The sequence below is a fragment of the Accipiter gentilis genome, chromosome 16 (genome assembly GCF_929443795.1).
Source record: "Accipiter gentilis chromosome 16, bAccGen1.1, whole genome shotgun sequence".
Taxonomy (NCBI): Eukaryota; Metazoa; Chordata; class Aves; order Accipitriformes; family Accipitridae; genus Astur; species Astur gentilis.
The window spans coordinates 2,469,022-2,488,742 of NC_064895.1; the positions used below are offsets into that span (position 1 = coordinate 2,469,022).

The following is a 19,721-nucleotide window of genomic DNA, read 5'->3' on the forward strand; positions in this document are numbered from 1 at the left end:
AAACCCTCCTTGTGCCCCCCAGGTGGGGCTGCATAAGTCCCAAGAGGACAACGCACATGGGGCAAATGAGCCTCGTCCTCTCTGAGATCCCCCCCTTCATGCAAAGCCTGGAAAGGGTCAAGAAGAGCCCTGTGCGATTCCTCCCTCCTGCTCTCCTGTTACAGAGCTTGGCTCCAGCCTTCTCCTCTACCCCAGGGGACCCTCCAGCCCCCCCCCCCAAAACAGCCCTGGTTGCTGGGCCGGGTTGCAGCAGGGCCTGTGGAAGCTGCTGCTCCCTGGCCCGTGGTCGCCTCTGACGCGCAGCGGCGGAGAGATGCAGCGGCAGAGAGATGCTGCAGCAAGAGCATCCTTCCCGTCTCCCTCCCCTTTGCAATCCTGTCCCCGCCGAGTTCAGCATCTCTGGGGTGGCCCTTTCCCACCCTGCGGTGCAGGACCCTGCCTCCATTTCCCCGGTGCCGTGTCCGTCCATCTTCCCCGTGGCTGCCGGTGGCCGTTCTCCTCCGTTTTAGCTGGTTTTTTTCCCGGCTTCCCCCTGTGTCGCAGGCTGGGAATGGTACGGTCCTCCTCCCTCCAGCGCCCGTTGCTCCGTGGATGTTGCTAGAAGGTGAAGGCATCAGCGCAGGCTGTGGATGCTGCAGCGGTTGCAGCCGGAGCCGAGACATCCCAGGAGAGGGGGTGGAAAGGAGCCGGCGAGGAGGCTTGCGCTCAGCTACGGCCCTTTCCCTCCTGCTGCTGCTTGCAGGGTCGGGCGGCATCATCGTTAGCCAAGAGCCATGACCCAGGGGAAGGTAGGTGGGAGGCCAGTGCTGGGAAGGCGAGTCGTCCCGCTTGCATGTTTAGAGGGGGAAAGTGGGTCGAAGGGAGGGGATTTAAGGAATAAAATAATCGCTGTGGAGGGGGGGAACCGGGTATCCGTGCACAGCCCGGTGTGTCGGCCCCTGCGCTGGGGGTGTTTTTGGCAAAGGGGACGGAGGGCTGTGTTGTTATGGGGTTGGGGGCTGTTTTTTGTGGTGCTGGATGTGCAGCTCAACCCTGCTGTTGGACCTGTGGCTGTTTTCATCCACCCATCCCGGGTGTCAGGGAGTTCAATGGGGTGCTTGTGCTTTTCCATCCGTGCCCCCGGCAGTCAGCCCTTGGCACCTCCTTCCTGCTCCAGGGAGCTGTGGATTTTGGGGGTTCTCCAAGGCTCTGAGACCAGCGAGGGGGGGGTTTATGCATCCTCTGCACAGTGCACCATTGCCATGACAACGATGCTGGAGGCTGCCTGGATGCAGGCAGCACCGTCCCTCTGGTATCTCCTTGGGTATCTCTGGGGGTCTTGCATGATATTGGCCACCCTATACCTAAGGGCTATGTAATGTAGGACAGGGTGAGGACAGTCCCTATGAGCTGGCACAGGAGGTGGCACAGTTATCCCGAAGCAGCTGGAGCTGCTTGTGGGGCCCATCCCAGCCTGGTACCCTGGCTTTATTTTCAAGGGCCTGTTACGCCTGTAATTTAAGACTTTCTTACAGGGACCGTGGTGTGTGTTGCAGTGCTGGTTAGTCTGTCTGCTTCATTTTGGACTTCTCAGGTTTTCAGTCCCCCGTCCCTGTGATCCATGGGGATGCTATCCCTGATGCTGAGCTGGCACCCCCTTTGGCAGCAAGGGCAGGATACCAGGCTCATAACTTATCCCGGGATGACAAAGATCTAGAAGGTTAAATGGATAATGTTCCCAAGGAGAAGCAAGCTCTCAGGTGGTCCAAGGCTGGCTCTTTGCTGGGATTTCATAGTCTGAAGACATGGGATGCCAAGTCCCTTAGCTGCATCTTCAAATTATGGAAAGCAGCAAGGCTGAGCCTCTAGATGGGCAGAGGGGAATGAGCTAGAAGAAAGTGTTGGAGGGCCAAGCCAGAGCATGGGTTTCCTGGGGGCTAGAAGAAACTCCCCAAAATATGGGTGTAAGTGGAAATGAAGGAGTTCAGGATTTTCTGCCCAGTGACTGAAAGCTGGTTTTTAAGGGAATATTTAGAAAGGAGGAGGCTGAAAAGCAGAGAATTATTTGGATGCTTATCATGTTACTTACGAGCCTGAGGCACCACGGAGGAGCCTGGGCAAGGCTGTCTCCCCTCAGACCTGGCTGCCTATAATTTTTCATCCCCTTTAACATGTCAGGTGTTCTCCCACCTATGCCCTCAATCACACCAGAGGATGCTCCTTCCTGGGGGTGCAGGGATGGGCCCGTTGCCACCCCACAGGAGTTGGTGGGTGTCCTTCCAGTTCCTGATCCCTCCCCCCAGTGGAGGGACCCCCAGACCTCCATCCGTGCCCTGTTGGGTTCCCATTGCAGGGCAGTTTCTGTGCTGTTTTTACAGTCTAATGTCTCCCTTCTGTCCTCCCTTTTCTGCGCAGCTCTCTGTGAACAACAAACCCCCCAACTCCGAGGGGCAAGGGGAGAAGAAGGACAATGCCACAGCTCCACCAGCCCCTCCGACCTATGAGGAGGCAACAGCGGGAGAAGGGATGAAGTCTGGTGCTTACCCTCCTCCTCCATCGGTCCCTCTCCACCCCAGCTGGGCTTATGTCGACCCCAGTAAGTCCTCCTGTGGCTGTACCCAGGGCGAGCTCTTTGCAGAGGGGGTAGAGGGGTGCAGAGATTCCCCCTAAGGGCTTATAGAGAAAAGGGGAACTAGAGATGTGGTGCCCAGTTTGGTCCATGGTAGAGTTCAGCCTAGAGCTGTAGTTATAAGCCATGTCAGTCTATATCTATATGTAAAAGCTATTTTACCCAACCACTAGACCACACTGCCTTCCAGAGGTGGGACTAAACTCCAGTGCTCTGTCCCTGCTCTCCTTCCCAGTACTGGGATGGGAAAAATCCCCTCTCCCAGCTTGCTGCACTGGGAAATGCCCCTTCCTAGGGCTGGGAAAAGTCCTGGTGCAATGCTCCTGGCTCTGCAGGCAGCAGCCTCCCCCTCTAGTTCCTGCTCAACCCCGGCTTTCAAAGAAGCCGCTGAACTGGCAAAATTGGTGTTGCGGCATCAGTGATGTCTGGCTGCTATGAGCCGGTGTTCAGAGCCAGTGGAGGCTAACACATGGCTGGACTTGAAGGCTGAATTGTTCTAGCATCAGTCTTTGCGGCTGACTTCTCGGCAAACAGACAGCTTTTCTTCTGCGTGCAGCTTCTGCTTGGTCGTGACAAGCAGACAAAGGCTCGACTGTGCCCGATGCCAGGGAATGGCTGTATAGCGGCAAGCTGGGATGGATGCAGGATGCAGTGGCCGGCAAGCAAGTCTGCTGGGGTGGCCAACTGCTTGGTCAGCACAGCTTGAACTGGAGAGAGCGCTGGAGGGACTGGATTTAATGATTCCTGGGTCCTCTGTCTCTGCTCAGTCCTCTTCCTCTGCTGTGCTTTGCTGATTGCCTGTTCCATCCAGTGGTGACGGTCGCAGCTGCAGGGATGTAGCTGTTTGGGGAAGGGGTAAGAGCAAGCTAAACCCCTCTGAGATGTGTGTGTCTGCACACTCCAATGGTCTCACAGACTCTTCCCATTCTTGTTTGCCTTCAGGGGTCAGAAACAGAGGGGATAAATAACCTTCCAGCTTGCTCTAACAACCATCTGGGTCTTTCTACTGTCATGATGAATTAGGATGGGTAAAGCCCAAATGGGTTAGGATGGTGGTATTTTGGGTATCCCGGAAGACTTGTTTAGGAGATGTCATCTCTTGTCCCCTCCCTGACAAGCCTGGCAGGATTTCTGCTCTGCAGCTGGGTCCTGTGCCTTGATCCCTCCTGGTGTTTTCCTCTGATTTCATGTCCTTCTCCCTTTTCCTTGCCCTCAGCCATGCTGCAAGCTGTGGCCCCTGTACCGTGGCGGGTTGGTGGGGGAGATGCCATGGGGCTGTGTCTAACAGCTTATAAGGGACTGGTCATAGCTGGATGGAAGTGGTGTGTGTTTTGGGTTGCTTTCTTTACTAATAAGCTTGGGACATGCTGTCTTGCTGCCTCAGATGTGGCTGTGGGTGGGAGGTGACACAGGTGCTGGGGACACTAGCCAGGGAGGAGGAAACCTCCTCCATTCCTCCGAGGCATTTAGATGCCTAATTTGGTATTTAGATGCCTTGATTGCTTTGATGCAGGAGGCATTGAAGTGTCCCGGGGATATGGGCCTCAGGTGCTCTCGGCCCCGTGTGGGTGATGACAGATCTCGCAGAAATGCAGAGAGGACATACTGCAGGAGTTTCATCTCCACTGGGGTGTAGAAGAAGGCACAAGAGATTTATTAGGCACAAGACGAGCACAAGGGATTTATTTCCTGCCAGGGGCATCTTTAGGATGAGGCTTCTGCAATAAGAGCAAGCAACCTTTGACCAGTAAAACAGAAGAAATCCAGGACCAGGGCCTTGAGTTTGGATTTTCTGGCGTCTGCAGTCTGCCCTCTTGAGTTTGAGAGGGTCTTTCCTCCATCTGCTTGAAGGATCTGAGTATCACTGAGCTAAAAAGCTTTGAGAAGGAGGGAAGGCATCTGTCAAACAGGCAGGGACATGAATGTATAGCTGGTATAATCGCATAAGCCTTCATTCTATAGGAAACCCAGGCGGGGAGAGTTAGTAACACAGAAGGGGATATTTGCAAGAGAAACAAATAGCACAGGGGAATGATGTTCTAAGACAACTGAAGTTTCAGTATTTGTTTTGTTTGGTGTTTTTTTTTTTTTTTTCTTGAGCATGAAGTTCAGGAGATGGAGAAGGCTGATTCTTGCATCTAATTTGTAAAGTTGATCTTAGCAGGGAGAAGCTGCTGCTTTGCGTTTCTCCTTGTAACCCACTGCCCTGCAATATCCTTACTGCTACCTTCATCCCTGGCTGTTGGCACAGTTGCCTCCCTGGCAGGCAGATGTTTTCTGATGTTTCCCTCCATCTCCCTTCAGGCTGCAGAGCAAACTGATGCTTTATGGTCCAGCCCTCCTCCTTGCCCATCTGCAGGGAAACTACAGCAACAGGAGCTTGCATTACAGAGCCTTCAGCAAAGCAGAGCTGGGTTGTGTGGTGCAACGATTTTTGGGGAAGGTACTCTCAGCAGCAGCACTGGAGTTTTCCCCCTTGTTTAGGCTTGCTGCTAAACTGTGCTCTGACTCCCTGCATGGGAAATAAGATTGGACCTTACGGAAAAGCTGGCTGTAACGAGCTTCTCTCGGAGGAGAGGAGGGCACACTGTTGACATATAAGACATGGTGCATACACAGTCTAAGCTCAAGCAATTACAGAGCAGCGAGGGAATCCTCCCGCACCAGAGCTCCTGATGGGAATGACTGAGGTGCTGAGTCATGGCTCCTCTGGGGGGATGCTTTAATGTTCAGTGAAAGGTGAGCAAGGATATGATATGAGCCTTCTAATTGCCATTAAAGATATGGTGTTACTATAGACAAGAATTAACCCTGGTGTCCTTGTCGTGCTGGGGTTTGCAGAAGTGGTTTCCTCTGTTCTCAGAGATGGTCCTAATAAGGTGCAGGAGTGGGAAAGGAGCAGAGTGCATCCCAGCAAGCCTCAGTTTTGCAGTGCAACAAGAAAACCTTAAAAAGTGGGCCTCCTGAGCTGTAGTCAATCACCGGGGTCAGATTATTGCAGCTGGGGAGGGAACCGGGTGGTAGGATCTGATCTGTCTGGCTTCTGCTTCAGGCACGAGCCCGAGCTATGGCAGTGGTGGGTACCCAGGGGACATGGAGATGCTCACGACCTTCAGCTGGGATGACAGGAATGTGCGCAGAGTGTTCATCAGGAAGGTAAGGGGCAAGTCTCTCCAGGCTCAGCCTTCCCCTGTGAAGGCAGGTGACTAGCTCCGAGACCTTGGAGGGACCTGGCTGTAATGGCTTTGCTGACTTCCCCGGGCTGGGTGGGAAGCAGGGAGTCTGCAGGTCACCCATGGGCTGCCTTTTGTTGCAGGTTTATGCCATCCTGATGGTCCAGCTCTTGGTCACGGTTGTTATTGTGGCTTTCTTCACCTTCTGGTAGGTCTCTTGTGTAGCAGTAATGCTTGCTTTGTCCTGTGTATGACCCGCTCCTGAATTACCGTTTACTTGGGGGTGTTGTCTGCTATGTAGATACCTGAATTTTTTTCCCATGTGCTCCAATAGAAAAACAAAACTGAGGGAACCCTGAGAAGTCCTGCAGTACTTCTGCTACCTTTCCTGCATGTCCTCCGGATGGTGTATCATCCATTCTGGGTGCTATCCCCAGCCAAGAGTCCTGGGCTGCTTGCCCTTGAGTATTAACTGCTGTATTTTTCCTTTGGGAGTTATCAAGGCCATCAGATCCCAGCCTACCTTTGCTTCCAGGGCTGGGTTACACCCCCCCCCCCCTCCCCCCCCCCCCCGCCTTGCAGAAGCAGGTACCCCACACTTGAGCAGCGGCTGTCTCTAGCTCAGATGACTGAGCATTTTGGGCATGCGTGGCTCATGTTGCCTCCAGAATAAATAATGAATCACTGTCAGCCTGAGGATTTCAGCTTTTTAATCACTTCTCAGAGAAGGCAGCAGCTGTTCCCCAAGCAAGCCCGACTGTGTAATTGATAACAGCAAGGCTGTCTTTCCAACTTGACAGTTTGAATTTCTTTCCAATTGGTCACTCTGTCAGGTAGATTCAGCCATGATGTTTTTTGTCGTTTTGTTGGTTTCTTTTTTTTTTCCCTTCCACATACCCCGTGCTGCATCACCTTGTGTGTGTTTCCAGGTTTAATTTAGCAGCAACCTGTGAAGTGATTGGCTTTTTTTGTGCTTTCTGCTCAGCATCCCTTTTCTCTGTCTTGCAGTGAGCCGGTCAAGGGGTATATTCAGACACACTCTGCCTGGTATTGGGCTTCCTAGTGAGTATCTCTGTCTTTTCCTATGACCATGTATGCTCCAAACAGCTCTGGATGTGGCTGTGGTGATGTGGAGACACATTCCAAACACTTTTGTATCTTGCATGTGAAGAATTGCTCCAAAATGTGTGCAGGGAGAGCTGGGGAAATTCATGGATAACTCTGAGGTAAGAAGATAGAAAAATCTCACCTAAATGAGTATGAGACATGAGAGATGCCGGATACCTGCAAATACTTTGAAAAAGAGGGCTCTACAAACCAAGGCCAAAGTAAATACATGAGACCTGATTTGCTCTGCAAGCAGTAAAAAGAGGGGAGCTTCCAGGAAAACACTGCAGAAACCCAGATGTGAGACCTGCAAGGGTGCTGAGGGTACCTTAGAGGCTTAATTTTGGGATTGTCCTTTTGAAAGCAAGGAGGTTGCCTGGGTTTACATTGTATGCAACAGATGTGAAGAAGGGTGCAGACAATGAAGGGGGTGTTGGGTGGGTGCATTTGGAGGTATTAGGGTGTTCCTGGCCATGTCTGAGTGGGGCTGTCATGCCTGGGTCTTCGTCACAGAGCCGCTCTCGCTGCCCAGAATTTGGGATGCCATTCATTAGTCAAGCCTGGTCCAAAAGGTCAGCTCGGAGGTAGCGTAGGCTGTGCTTCCATGCGTTGGTATATTTGCAGTTGTGGTGGTTTCCTGGATGCCGCTTGTGTTAGTGCTGCTAATTAAGCAGGCAGAGTGTGCGATGCAATTGTCTGTGAACAAGGCTCTGTGAACTTGGCTTTAATTAGTTCACACCCAAACCATGAAATGTGTCTAGGCCCAGAGATGAGAGACCAGCTTATATAACTTAGAAAGAGACCTGAAATAACAGTAATAGAAGAGAACTGGCGCATCATCATGACTCTTTGACCTTAAGGGAAAATAACGTGCTCCTCTTTGGCCAATTGGTAGATCGGAGAAGCAGCGCTGCCTCGTAGGGAGACAAGACCAAGCTCTGCTCAGGTCTATGCTTTGACCTTTGGGTTCATCTCTTGCAGTTTATTGGCCAGTTAGTGTTTATTTCTTCCTATCTTTCCGTAGGATCAAACACATCTTGGGCCAGCTGGGGGTAGGGTCTGTACTTGAGGGACTTAAACTTTGTCTGTTGCCTCACCTCCCAGCAAGTCAACCCTTCCCTCCATCCCAGTGTCTCCAATTGCTTGTCCTGACCTGGACCTCCTTTGTACACAGAGACCCTAACTCTACATACACCTCTGTAAAAATAGAAGTGGGTGCCCTAGGGTGTTTTCCTACTGCTGGGGTGATGACTCAGAGGGAATAAAGCAAGAGCAGATGTGCAACAATGGATGCAAAGAAGATGGACAACTTCAATGGCTCTCTTTGCTCCCTACATGCTTTCTTTCCATCTATTCAGCCGTTTCCACTCCAGCTTTCCTGGTTTCCCTGTGGGAGAGCAATGCTCAGGTTTATCTCTGGTGCATTTATCATGGCCCGTGGGTTTTGCCGTCACGTTCATTTATTAGACCCAAGGTGACTGGCTATCGTGCAGTCATCGGCATGCTTGGAAGCTGCTTTCCCCCCCAGGCACTGGGTGAAAGCAGGTTCCCACTGTGCCATAACCCATCAGCACTCTGGAAAAACACCCGGGCTGCGTGACGTCCAGAGCAGGGGGAGACCATCCTTCAGCTGTTGGATTTTTTTGCTTTGTTGAAGGGTCATGTGAGATAAATAACTCTCCTGTGACCTGGGGATGGCTTGTGCAACAGCATATTAGGCTTGGGTCTGTAAGCTTCACTGACCTTGGAGGATCCTTCTGCTGTTGAACTCTTCCTCAAGCACTGGTACAGTAACATGGGACCAGTTCCCTTCTCAGACACAGACCTTCCATCTGGTCTTAGGCAAGTCGCTTTTACCAGCCCTGTGAATCTTGGTTTAAGTGCTGCTGAAATCCCAGCAGGATGCCTTGTTCCCACCAAGCCAGGAAATGCCTGGAAATGAGGGGCAAAGTCTGGCCACCTCTGTATGAGCAAATCGTGCCCTGATGAGGTGCCAGCAACAAACACATTTGGGTGCTCTGTCTATCCTGGACTTGAATGCTACCCTTGCTCTGCTCTGAAACCATTCTTCAGGTTTTTCAGGGATGGTTGTGCTGTCCCACCTTGGGCAGAAAATGGCTTCGGTGAGAGATAGTGACTGCCTTGCTTCATACCTAGCCTCAACTTCTGGCACGGTGCTTGCATTTTAAACAGCGCAGCAGAGCACTTAAACTTGTCAGCTGCCCTGCATCAACATACAACCCTTGGGTTTTCCTCCCTAAACTGCTCTTTTTCTCTTTGCAGTGCTGTTTTCTTTGTGACCTACTTGATTCTTGCTTGCTGCTCTGGACCCAGGTAAAATATTTTCTTTTTGGATTTGAAACAGCCCTGTGAAATGAAGGATGAATGTTTTCCTCTTGTTTCAAGCATGACTAACAATGTTGTGGAGATGGGATGGGGTCATGCTGACACAGTCCTATAGGGACTGAGGTGGCAGCTGTATTTTAGGCCTGATGCAGTTGTGGGTTGCTGCAACAAGCATTAAAAGCTGAAGTCAAATTGCAACTGGAAAGGAAGCTATGTTGCAGTAAAAATTGCATCATGGTGTAGCTCCAAATTATCATTATTAAATACTGCAGAGGATGGTCATTGCTCTCGATGGAGCAAGGCACTGCTGGCTGCTCTGCTGGAATATCATGGGGACGTTTGCCCTCTTGGTCTAGGAGCACCTCAAATGCACTCTCGTTCCTAACAGGATGACTGTCCCCTTGCACCACCCCTGCCATTTGCTGCACAGGCCATTAATTATATGGCACATCTTATGTAACCTGTTGTGCAGTGCTGCTAACTACCTCTGCCCTCTGCATCGCAGGGCTGACCAGCCCCTGTTTCTTCACTTGCAGGAGGTATTTCCCATGGAATCTGATCCTGCTGAGCATCTTTGTAAGTAGCACATCTGGACAGCATCTGCCCTGCCTCTGCAACCAGCATGGGTTTCATAATGGCTCCAAGCAGGAGAGACGTCTGGTCTGGATTCTTGCAGAAAGCAGGAGTTTCATCCTCTAATTGCCCTGCAATTGGGCTGAGGAGCTGTAATTGAACTAGAATGTGATAAGCAGGAAAGAAGGGAGCCTCTGTTTAAAAATAAATAAATAAAAAAAATGCCTACAGATGCTGGCCAGTGTTGGGACCTGGGGTAGGGTGCTGGAATCCTGTGCAAGAGGGGTAGAGGGATGGAGAAGGTGGGACTGCTCTCAAGGTGGTGCCCTGCCCTCATTTTAACCTGCCTTGTGGATATTAATCACTGGAGGATTAGAAACTATGCAAAAATTGCTTCTCTTGAGCATCTGTTTAGGTTTCACTGCCCTTGTCACTGTAATTGAGATGTTTTATCTGTTGCGTGTGTCTCCCTGGGACATGAATGCAGAAGTAATGTGGTTCTCTTTCCCTCCCAGACACTCTCCATGGCTTATCTCACTGGGATGCTTTCCAGGTAGGTTAGGCATGTGATCTCTGGATATCTTTTGGTCCTATGTCCTGTCTCTTCCTGCAAAAAAAACCTTCCCTATTTCTAAAATATATGGGCCACTTGATCTCTCTGGAACTGTTCCAGTAGCCACACAAAGCCTGACCTTCCCTTTCAAAAATAGTTTTTAAAGAAGCTCCCCAAGACCTGTGGTGGCATCCCCTTCTCTGTCACAGTTGAGGTACCACAGGGCAGTCCCTGGCTATGCTAAACCCTATAGGAGAGCACTAGAGAGCTAGGGACAAGGCAGTGCCTGCATGGATGGTCTTTAGGGGACTACCATACACTGTGATCTCACCTTTTCCACTAAGCAGCACTCCAACAGATGGGTCTGGTGTGAGACAAGAAGTTTTTTCCAGCAGTTTCAGGGTTTTTTATAGTCTACAGCTTGCTCCCTTTTGCTTGTGTTTTTACTGTTACAATCTGCTCACAAGATCAGCTTTGGTTCACGTGGGTCCCTGGTGATGAGGCAGATGAGCAGTGGGTGTTGATGGATGTGTGCTGGGGACAAAGAAAGTAGCGGCTTCAGCAGCTCGGGGAAAATACCAGTGATATCACTCTTCAATCAAACTGAAGGGGAGAGTGGGGACTGGCTTTTCTTAGGGCTGAGCCTGGTGCTGTAACCAAAATCAGGAGTCAGATGTACAAAAAAATTATAACCTAAGCCTGCAGACTCTCTACTTGTTCAAATCCCTCCTTCCCTGCAGTTTTCCAAGACCCAAACCCCTGTTACAAGCACATCAGTAGTGTACAGTGGCTGCAGCTTTCTGATTTCTCATTGTGCTGCAATGACATTTGTCATTCTATTTTTATTACCTCCCAGTTTGAATCCTCCCCCTTCTCCATCTGTCCATGGACAGATAGATTTTTATAGTAAGTCTCCATCTTAGCTGCTCATGAGCTCCCAGAAGGCATAGACATGCCCTCCTGCCTACCTTCTATTTAAAGCAGGAGGAAAACCCATCTAGCCTTTTTTTTAGTGTTTTCTATCCTTCCCTTTTTACATTAAGGGTGAACATTGATAATTTCAGTGCCGTTTGTGCCCCTAGGACTCATGCCTTCCTTGCACACCTCTGCTAAGCTTCTGCTTGTCTTACTTAATCCCTCCTTCCACGTGTCCCTGTGGGAAACACTGAAAAGTGGTTTTGCTGTTAATTTTGCAGTTACTACAATACCAAGTCAGTCCTTCTGTGTCTGGGGATCACAGCCCTGGTGTGTCTGTCTGTCACGATCTTCAGCTTCCAGACCAAGGTGAGTTTGTGCTGATCAGGCCCTCTGGGAGAGGTATCTCCCAGGAGTAGGACGCAGGGTCAGGCAGTGCTGGGGGTGAGCTGTGAAGAGGCAGGTCTGTAGGGCTCTGCATACAGGAGCAACCTGAGGGATGCTGAGATGTAAAGTGAAGGTTACAGGAAGATTAGGGCAGATGCTGGGGTGAGAGATGTGTCAGGGGTATAGATGGGGCTGGAAGATGCTAATGTATGGGGGTAAGCTGGTTTTTTTGGTTGGTTGGTTTTGGGTTTGGGTTTTTTTGAGTAATAGGCTGTAGGGTACAGAAGGGCACTGGCACAAATGTGTATGATAAGCTTTTGGATATCAGGTATGCGATGGGTACTGAGTTCTTGCCTGTGGCGATAAAAGGGATATGGTAACTGTCTGGCTCTGCGTGCTGTACAGATGGGTGCTGGGCTATAGGACCTGAGATGCAGATGAAGCAATTGCCATGGAACAGCAAGATGGGTGTGCTGCTGGAGAGTCCCTCCCTGTGGACACAGGGAGGTTTGGCTTCCCTCGCTGCCTCCTGTTTCAGCACTCTGCACTTGTAACGTGATGTTCTTTGCCTCCACAGTTTGACTTCACCTCCTACCAGGGTGTCCTCTTTGTGATGCTCATGGTGCTTTTCTTTGGTGGCATCATCCTGGCTGTGATACTGCCCTACCAATATGTGAGTAATGACCTGCGCCCCTCCTTCCTTGCCCAGTGTCACCAGTCCTGGTGCAAGGCTGGGAGCTGATCAGCCTAAAGCAGGCAAACTCCAGGGCTTGGCTTGAGCAGAGGTGTGTCCCAGCCTGCTCTCCAAAAAATGTGCAGAAACACCAACAGAAAGAAAAGGCAAGACCAGGTGGCTGGTGCCTGGTTGTTGTACAATCAGATATCGGTCTGTAGGACAGCACTGGCCTGGGGCTTGAGGAAGTTTGTTTCTGTTCCTGGAGCTGTGTAGTGACCCTATGGCAGGTCACATCACCTGCTTGTGCCTCAGTTTCCCCTCCAGTAAAACCAGGGTAGTGAACATGTGAAAGCACTGGCCTGCCCCATACAGGGCTCTTGTCCCAAATTCAGGGCAGGACTTGGACTCTGGACAAGTGCAGTGGGGTGCCTGTCTGGCCAGACCTGGCTGTATTCATGCTAACAACAGGCACCATCCCACAGTGTTTAAATCCTGAGGCTCAAATTTCTCAGAAAGAAGCACCTCTGGACCCCAGGGACAAGTCCTGAGGATGAGTGACCACCTTCTTGCTCCTCCAGCTGCTGCCAGCCCCTCTTGCATGGGTCCAGCCCCTTCCTTTGGCCTCACTGGTCACAGCTGGTGTTGGCTGTGTCCAGCTGAAATCTTGGAGTGGCTTGTGACCACATCTGATCGAGGGTTTGGTGTGGCAGTATGGAGCGTCTGGTCTCCATCCAAGAGTTGTCATTCAGGCAAGAGCCTGACAGACCTTGGAAGATGCTGATGAAAGAGGGAAGGTGTGTGGGCCTGTGCAGCCACCACAGATCACCCTGAATGCTTGCTTGCACTGAAGACAGAGGCACCCAGCTTTGATCACAGCAGCCTTTAAGTGACCTCCAAACCCATCACATCTCATCTGGCTTCTCTGGGGACCTCAGTCATACTTTAAGCGCCAGACTTGCAGGAGACACTCCTGCTAGTACTAGCCCTAGAGCTGGTCTGATGAGGGACAAATACACAGGCTGGTGATTCCAAAACCAGAGCTTGAATTTTGGTCATCTTGGCTTGAGATCCACCTCTCCCCTGTGCAAACGTGAGGGTAAACCAGCTTGCAGTGCCAAGCCACTGCCATTAAACTGTTGACACAACTACTCTATCTTGCAGCTTGTCAAGATAAGCATAGCTTAAGGCAGCCTTGTAATGATCTTGTCTATCTGGGGAGGCAGGCTGTGATCTCTGGGTTGAATCAGCCATCTGTCCATGTGGGCACCTTTTCCTGGAATATAGGTAACTTTTCCGTTAGCGCTGTGTGCTACTGTGCCACAGCAAGCAAGGGTTGAGGTTTGGTCTTAATTCCAGTGAATTTCCTGCTGTGATTCCAGCAGATGAACACATTTAAGTTATGCTTGTTAATTAAAGCTGGGTCTGGCTCTTGGAAGCATTTGGTGTTTCCTCCAGTGCGATCAGCCTTGTCTAGGTAAATAAACACCTTCTAGGGCTGCTGCAAAATATGTTTCCATCAGGGTAGTGCTAAAACATTTCCACAGAGACAGCAGCTGTGGCGAAGTAGGCTCTTCAGAAACACAATACCTGATGTAGAAGCTTATGAGCCAAATGGATACAAAGGCCACAGTGAGAGGGGAAACTGAGGCGGTGACCTGTTCTTTGCCATGAAAAGGTCCACAACAGAAACTGTGTCAGAGCTGGAATTGGTGCAAGTCCATCCTGGGCTATTAAAGCACCTTCCCTAACATGTATTCTCCACAGGAGAGCTAAGCCCTCTCCTGTGCCAAGTCCTAATTAACCAGTTTTCTCCCAGGCACTGACTGATGGATTTGTTTCCTTTAGGTCCCTTGGCTCCATGCGATCTATGCTCTGCTTGGTGCCATTATCTTTACTATGGTAAGTGGGTGCTGGGCCCTGGGAACATGCTGGAAAAATAAGCAAATAAGCGAAGAGTAAATGCTTTTAGCCTTGAAGGGTACTTGGAGAAGGGAGAGTCGCAGGATTGCAGAGAGCTTCACATCCTCAAATGGCTCATGAATAGCAATTATTGCAGTGACCTCAGCCTTGTCCCAAGAAGGTGCTGGTGTACGTGACAGCACTGGTGCAGGGCATGGTGTGATTGGCAAACCCATGCTGTATGCGCAATACTAGGTGTGAACAGCAGAAAGCATTGTAGGGACAGGGCAAAAAGGCATCTCTGGAGTGGGAAAAGCAGAGAGTAAGCTTTGGCACATCAGTGGGAGCTGGACTGCAGGGCTCAAAGGGGGCCTGGGGAGGAAATGAGGCTGCAGAAGTGAGCAAAGTCAAGTTGAGGCCAGTTGACTGGGAGTGAGCCAAGGATTGGGTATAAGTTTGACTAACAGAAACAGAGGTAGAGAAAGACAGTGGGAGGCCATGATTTGGGATTAAGGGGCATTAGGAAAAGCCCCGCAGCTGGGCAGCTCCTCCAATGAAAGTTGAAAAGGCTTGATTCATTCCTTCGACTGCTCCCCGGCGGTCCCTCCTGCAAGCCTCTTCCCAGAGCAAGTCCCAGCAGTGCCGTGCTTGCCATTCAGGTGTGGGAGTTGTCTGGGAAGGTTCTTGGCATTACCTCGAGGTGGGGGTCAGGAGGAGGGCTGCCTTGGGGTTCAAGGCGGTGCCCATTGGGCATGTTGTGAATAAGAACAGTTGAGCAATTTCATTTATTAGCTATAAAAGTCATTTCAAGTGAGGTCGGATATTTCTTCTGTGATTCATGATTAAAGACTGTTCTGTAACATACGAGTAGGCTAAACATCTTATAATTACCCCATAAACTTCAGTCAGAACCTCAGCTCAGCCTGACAATGTCTGGGGAGATCAGTTGTTATTTATGGCTGGGGAGGGCAAAGGTGCCAGCTGACCCCGGGCGATGGCAAAGATGCCCGGCCAACCCCAAAGAGCTCCATGCCAGGGTGTCTGTTGCAGGCTATGTTATCAGAGGGAGTAAATGTGAGATGGGAGAAGATAGTGGGCTTGAAATCGTGCAACAAGGTGCAGGTTTTCTTGCAGCTGGGCCACCAGCCTGCCTTGTAGCCCCTGGTTGTTTCTGCGAGTGCTGTGTTCTTGCAGGCAGGCTGGGCAGTGGATTGTGATGACTTCACTGGTAAAATCTGTCCTGCACTCAGTTGTGTTTGTACCTCAGAAAGGTGTTAGCTCCCCTCTGGGTCTGGCTACCTCAGCTGGCAGCTCTGCAGACCTTGGTGCTGCCCAGGATTTGGGGTTTCTTGATCCTATTGCTCTGCTGCTGCTGCTGCAATGTCATGTTGGGTCCAGGTCACCTTGTTACCTGGCAGCTGTTTCTGAACTGGGGGAGGTCTAGGAATAACAAGTCATAGGGACTGGCTGAGGAGGAGCAGGGAGAACTGCTTCAGACCTGATCCTGGAACACATTTGGGATGGATGAGCATGAAGGAAGCAGGCCTGGACTAATAGTTAGGCTTGGGGTTTGACTATCAAGAGTAAAATGAAGGGGAAAGTTGCAGCTTGTTCAGTGCATTGTCCTGAGCTTTTTAAATTGGAGTTACAGCCCGTAAAAAGTGGCTGCACTTTTGTTCTGGGTACAGTGAAGCAACTGGGAGAACTCCTGTCATTAGAGCACTTCTTGCTTCCCTGTGCCAAATCTCCACATGACTGTCATCAGGTTTCTTCCTCTTTCCTCACAGTTCCTGGCATTTGATACCCAGATGCTGATGGGGAATCGTCGGTACTCGCTGAACCCAGAGGAATATATCTTTGGAGCCCTCAATATCTATCTGGACATCATCTACATCTTCTCCTTCTTCCTCCAGTTCTTTGGCTCCAGCCAGGAGTGAGTGCAGCAAGGCAGTATCTTCTCTTTGCTGGCAAGACGCAAGTGTTTGAAAAAATATTAAAAGAGGAGGAAAAGAGGGTTAAAAAAACCAAACAAAACCAAACCCACCCTTTCTGGCCCACTAGCAGGCTCCGTTCAATCAGCTGAGCAAAGCCCCTGGGCTCCTTATGCAGCTTGTATATATGCTGTTAGGCCTTTGTGACCCAGAAAGCAAAGCAGGGCTTAAGTGTTATGTCTCTTCTGCTCCCTCCACTCCCACTGAGATCAAAGCAGACCAGAGATTGGGAGGCATGAGACCAAGGTCTTCTTTTCCCCAGAGGCTGTCAGAGTTGCCTGTCTGCATCCTGCATGTCATGGGATGTCAAAGTGCTGAGAACAGCTCTGCAAAGGGAAAATATCATTAAAGGGAGAAGAGTAGGGAATTTTGCTACAATCCTGACAGGAAAACCAGCTGAACAAAGTGGGGACAAGGATTTCCCTAGCCTTTTCCCCTGTTTCTCTCCTGCATTCATTTGGAGCCTTGTGGCCTCTGCAGAGATATATTCCTGATAGTGCCTGCTTTTAGAAGTGCAGAGCACGGGATCAGGTAGTCTGGATGTCCCAGCAATCAGTCCTCCAGGCACAAGGGAACCTGTTGTTCAGGACGTGCAGCCTCTTTGAGGACATCCCTAATGCCCCTGCAGGAAGAATTCTTCTGTATCCTTTGCACCTGGCTGTGGGGCTGAGTATGTGCTTTCTTTCCTTCCCAGAGCGGGATAGCAGGACCATCGGCTGTGGGCTCACCTCCCCACCCAAGGGGGACATGTATGTCAGTTCTCTCTGAAGTGTGACCTTTCACTTGGGAGGGTTGTGATCTCATGTAAGGATTGTTGGCAGAGAAGAGATGAAAGAGGCTGATCTTCAGAGCCTGTGCAAAGCCAGGCACCATCTGATGTGGGAAATGGGTGGCTGAGATCCTCTGACCCATTATGAGTATCTGATGCCTTCACAAAATTGTCTTGGTTGCTTGAGATTAATGGTCCTAAGTGGTTACTACCCAGAGACTGAGACCAGGGTGAATGCCTGTTGCTCAAAATGGGTACTGCTTTGTAGCAGTGGTCTCTTGCTCTGGCCATTTTCCAGTTTTGCTCCCCCAAACGGGGATGTCAGTGAGAGCACTGGATACCTCAGAGTGCTCAGGTAAATTTCCATCTTCCCCTTGCTCGCATTCCCCTGTTTGGGGATTAGCTGGCTAATTTCTAACTGTAAAGCTCCAGGTGGAGATAAGAGGCCTTTTGCTCTTATTTAAAAAGTGATCCTTCCTGCTGATAGAAACCTGTATCTTCAATCTCTCTGGGAATGCCAGGGCAAGTGCGTCACTGAGCTGCCTCTAGCAATCCCTGCGTGTTAGAGAGAGGCTATGCCAAAATGCTCCATACTGCACATTCCTCCTCTGCTGCTGCCCTGGCTTTTACCCTTCACATGTTTTATCCTCCCACCACACGTGTTCAATGCCCCGAGCTGGGCAGAGAAAAGTTGTTGTGCAGAGGGTAAAAATGCTTCAGTCCCTCTGTGGCTGCACTGACCTTGTCAATGATCACACAGGAGCACAACTGATGCTTTCCACTTTACCTTCCTCCCCCAAACAACCAAAAAGATCCCAAAGCCAAAATCTTTTTAGGGATAAAGGAAACTATTAAGTGATGACAGCATTAGGTTCATGATCCGCTGATTTCTGCAGTGCATTGTAGAGAAGAAACAAGGGCCTTGATTTGCTGAGTGGGCAGAACTGGGAGAGAGGACAACATGGGAGGTATTCTAAAAGTTTATGAAATAGGAATTTAAAGAGGGAATTTTCAGCTCAGACCCATGTAGGCACTTCTGAAATATCTTAGCAGACTGGCTGTGCAGGCCTTTTTTTTTTTTTTTTTTTTTTTTTTTTTTTTTTCTCACAGCAAAAGGCCTTGTAGGTATTTCTACTTTCCAGCTTTTGAGGAGGGAGTGTGGAGTTATGTGATGAGGTCTGACTCTGAAATTGTCCTAAAAGTCCTTCTCTGGAGGACAATCTAGACCAGAGCTCTGCAGCCCTCCTTTTTGTACCAGGACTCCTCCAAACTGGCTCTGTATAGCCTAGGACCCTGGGGAGGAGAACACAGATCTGCAGCCCACTCTGGATCTCTTGCTCTTTTTCCTTCTGGTGTGGAGTAACTTTGCTGCTGCCTGAGCTGCTGCTATGTCCTGGCTTTCTGCTCCTGCGTGGGAAAAGCTTGCATGGCACCTGCTCCATCTCCAGGCCATTTGAGTGGGGATGGCTCGCTGCCCTCCTATACCCCTCCACAGGGCTCCCTTCTTGCATGTGTCCTGGTCCCTTTTCTGTGCTGACCCTGTGGCTTGCAGTCCATCCAAGCCAGACCTACCGAAAGCACTCAGACTGAAGTAGTAACATGTACATGCTCAGAGAGGTGGAAGTCCTCATGAGGCCGAGTAACACAAGATTAGTAGTGGGATACAGCTATAGGCATGTTCCTTCTGGGTTCCCCGACCATCTGCGCAGGGCACGTGCAGGTCTGCTTCTCTTCCTCTGTGTGGATGCCCCTTACCTGAGGTGTGCATCATCCCGACCCTGGCTCTGTATTCCCCTGCTCCTTTTGTCTGACCATTCTTATGATTTCATTGTAAATAGGATTTTGTATTTTCTCTGAACATTGCTAATAAATTGTTGCAAAACTGTTATTACTGTTGCGAGGTCTTGTTACTGTAGTACAGCTGAAGGAAGATCTGGTTGCACAGCTGGTGCTTCAATCCTTTAAAACAGAAAACATAGACAAGATTGAGGCATGATGTGGCATGGCCTAAAGTTTTAATGGAGACCAGGCTGTCCCTTCTCTGGTTATGACTAAGGAACACATCCTACACAAAGTAATAAAATGCACATGACTCCAGCATAGGCATCATGCATGAGAAGTATTTGAGAACTGAGGGCCAAAGGGCTCCATGGGTGAGGATCCTGTTCTCTCTTAGCCTTGGTTTAAGTGGCCACAGGATTAAAAACCAAGTGGATGTAAGCAAGGCACCTGCTCAGAGAGCACTTTCTGTAGCTCTGGAGAGCAAGCTGATGTACTAAGCCTTCTCTAGAGTCAATGGGAAAAAGAAATGCCTCCAGAGAGCAATTCACCTGACCTAAATTAATGCCTACACTGGGAGGTGAAAACTCATATCTCTCTCCATCAGCTCTGAAGGGCTGATCAGTCCAGGCTGTCGGAGCTCTCGGAGGACAGAAGTCACAACTGCAGCATCTTGCTATAACAGTTCTCTGTGCTTTGGAAGGAGCTGTGCCCAAAAGGCGGGTGTGAGATTTGTTTCCGAAGAAGCGTGGCTAAACAGCGTGGTACAGCCACTGTGGGCTTTCCTGTCCACAGTTGCATTTTCTGCAGCAAGAAAATATTTTGCCCTGTGTTTTGCTGGGTAATGCTCTGTTGTGGGACAGCATCTGTGGAAAAAATAACTGAAGTGGAGCATTTCCATGCAAAAAATGAGGTGGCCATGAGCATTTATATAAGGCTTCATTA

At 50.1% G+C, this 19,721-nt stretch overlaps 1 protein-coding gene across 1 annotated transcript; it reads left to right on the forward strand.

Annotated features, from left to right (window-relative positions):
* Positions 1-350: 350 nt before the first annotated feature.
* On the forward strand, positions 351-18,885 carry FAIM2 (Fas apoptotic inhibitory molecule 2). The gene is made up of 12 exons (XM_049819567.1): positions 351-788; positions 2,395-2,575; positions 5,661-5,764; positions 5,925-5,989; positions 6,790-6,843; positions 9,172-9,222; positions 9,771-9,810; positions 10,323-10,360; positions 11,557-11,644; positions 12,240-12,335; positions 14,184-14,237; positions 16,025-18,885. Exons 1-12 carry the CDS (start codon positions 774-776, stop codon positions 16,172-16,174), a joined length of 936 nt encoding a protein of 311 aa, XP_049675524.1. The 5' UTR covers positions 351-773; the 3' UTR covers positions 16,175-18,885.
* Positions 18,886-19,721: the final 836 nt, after the last annotated feature.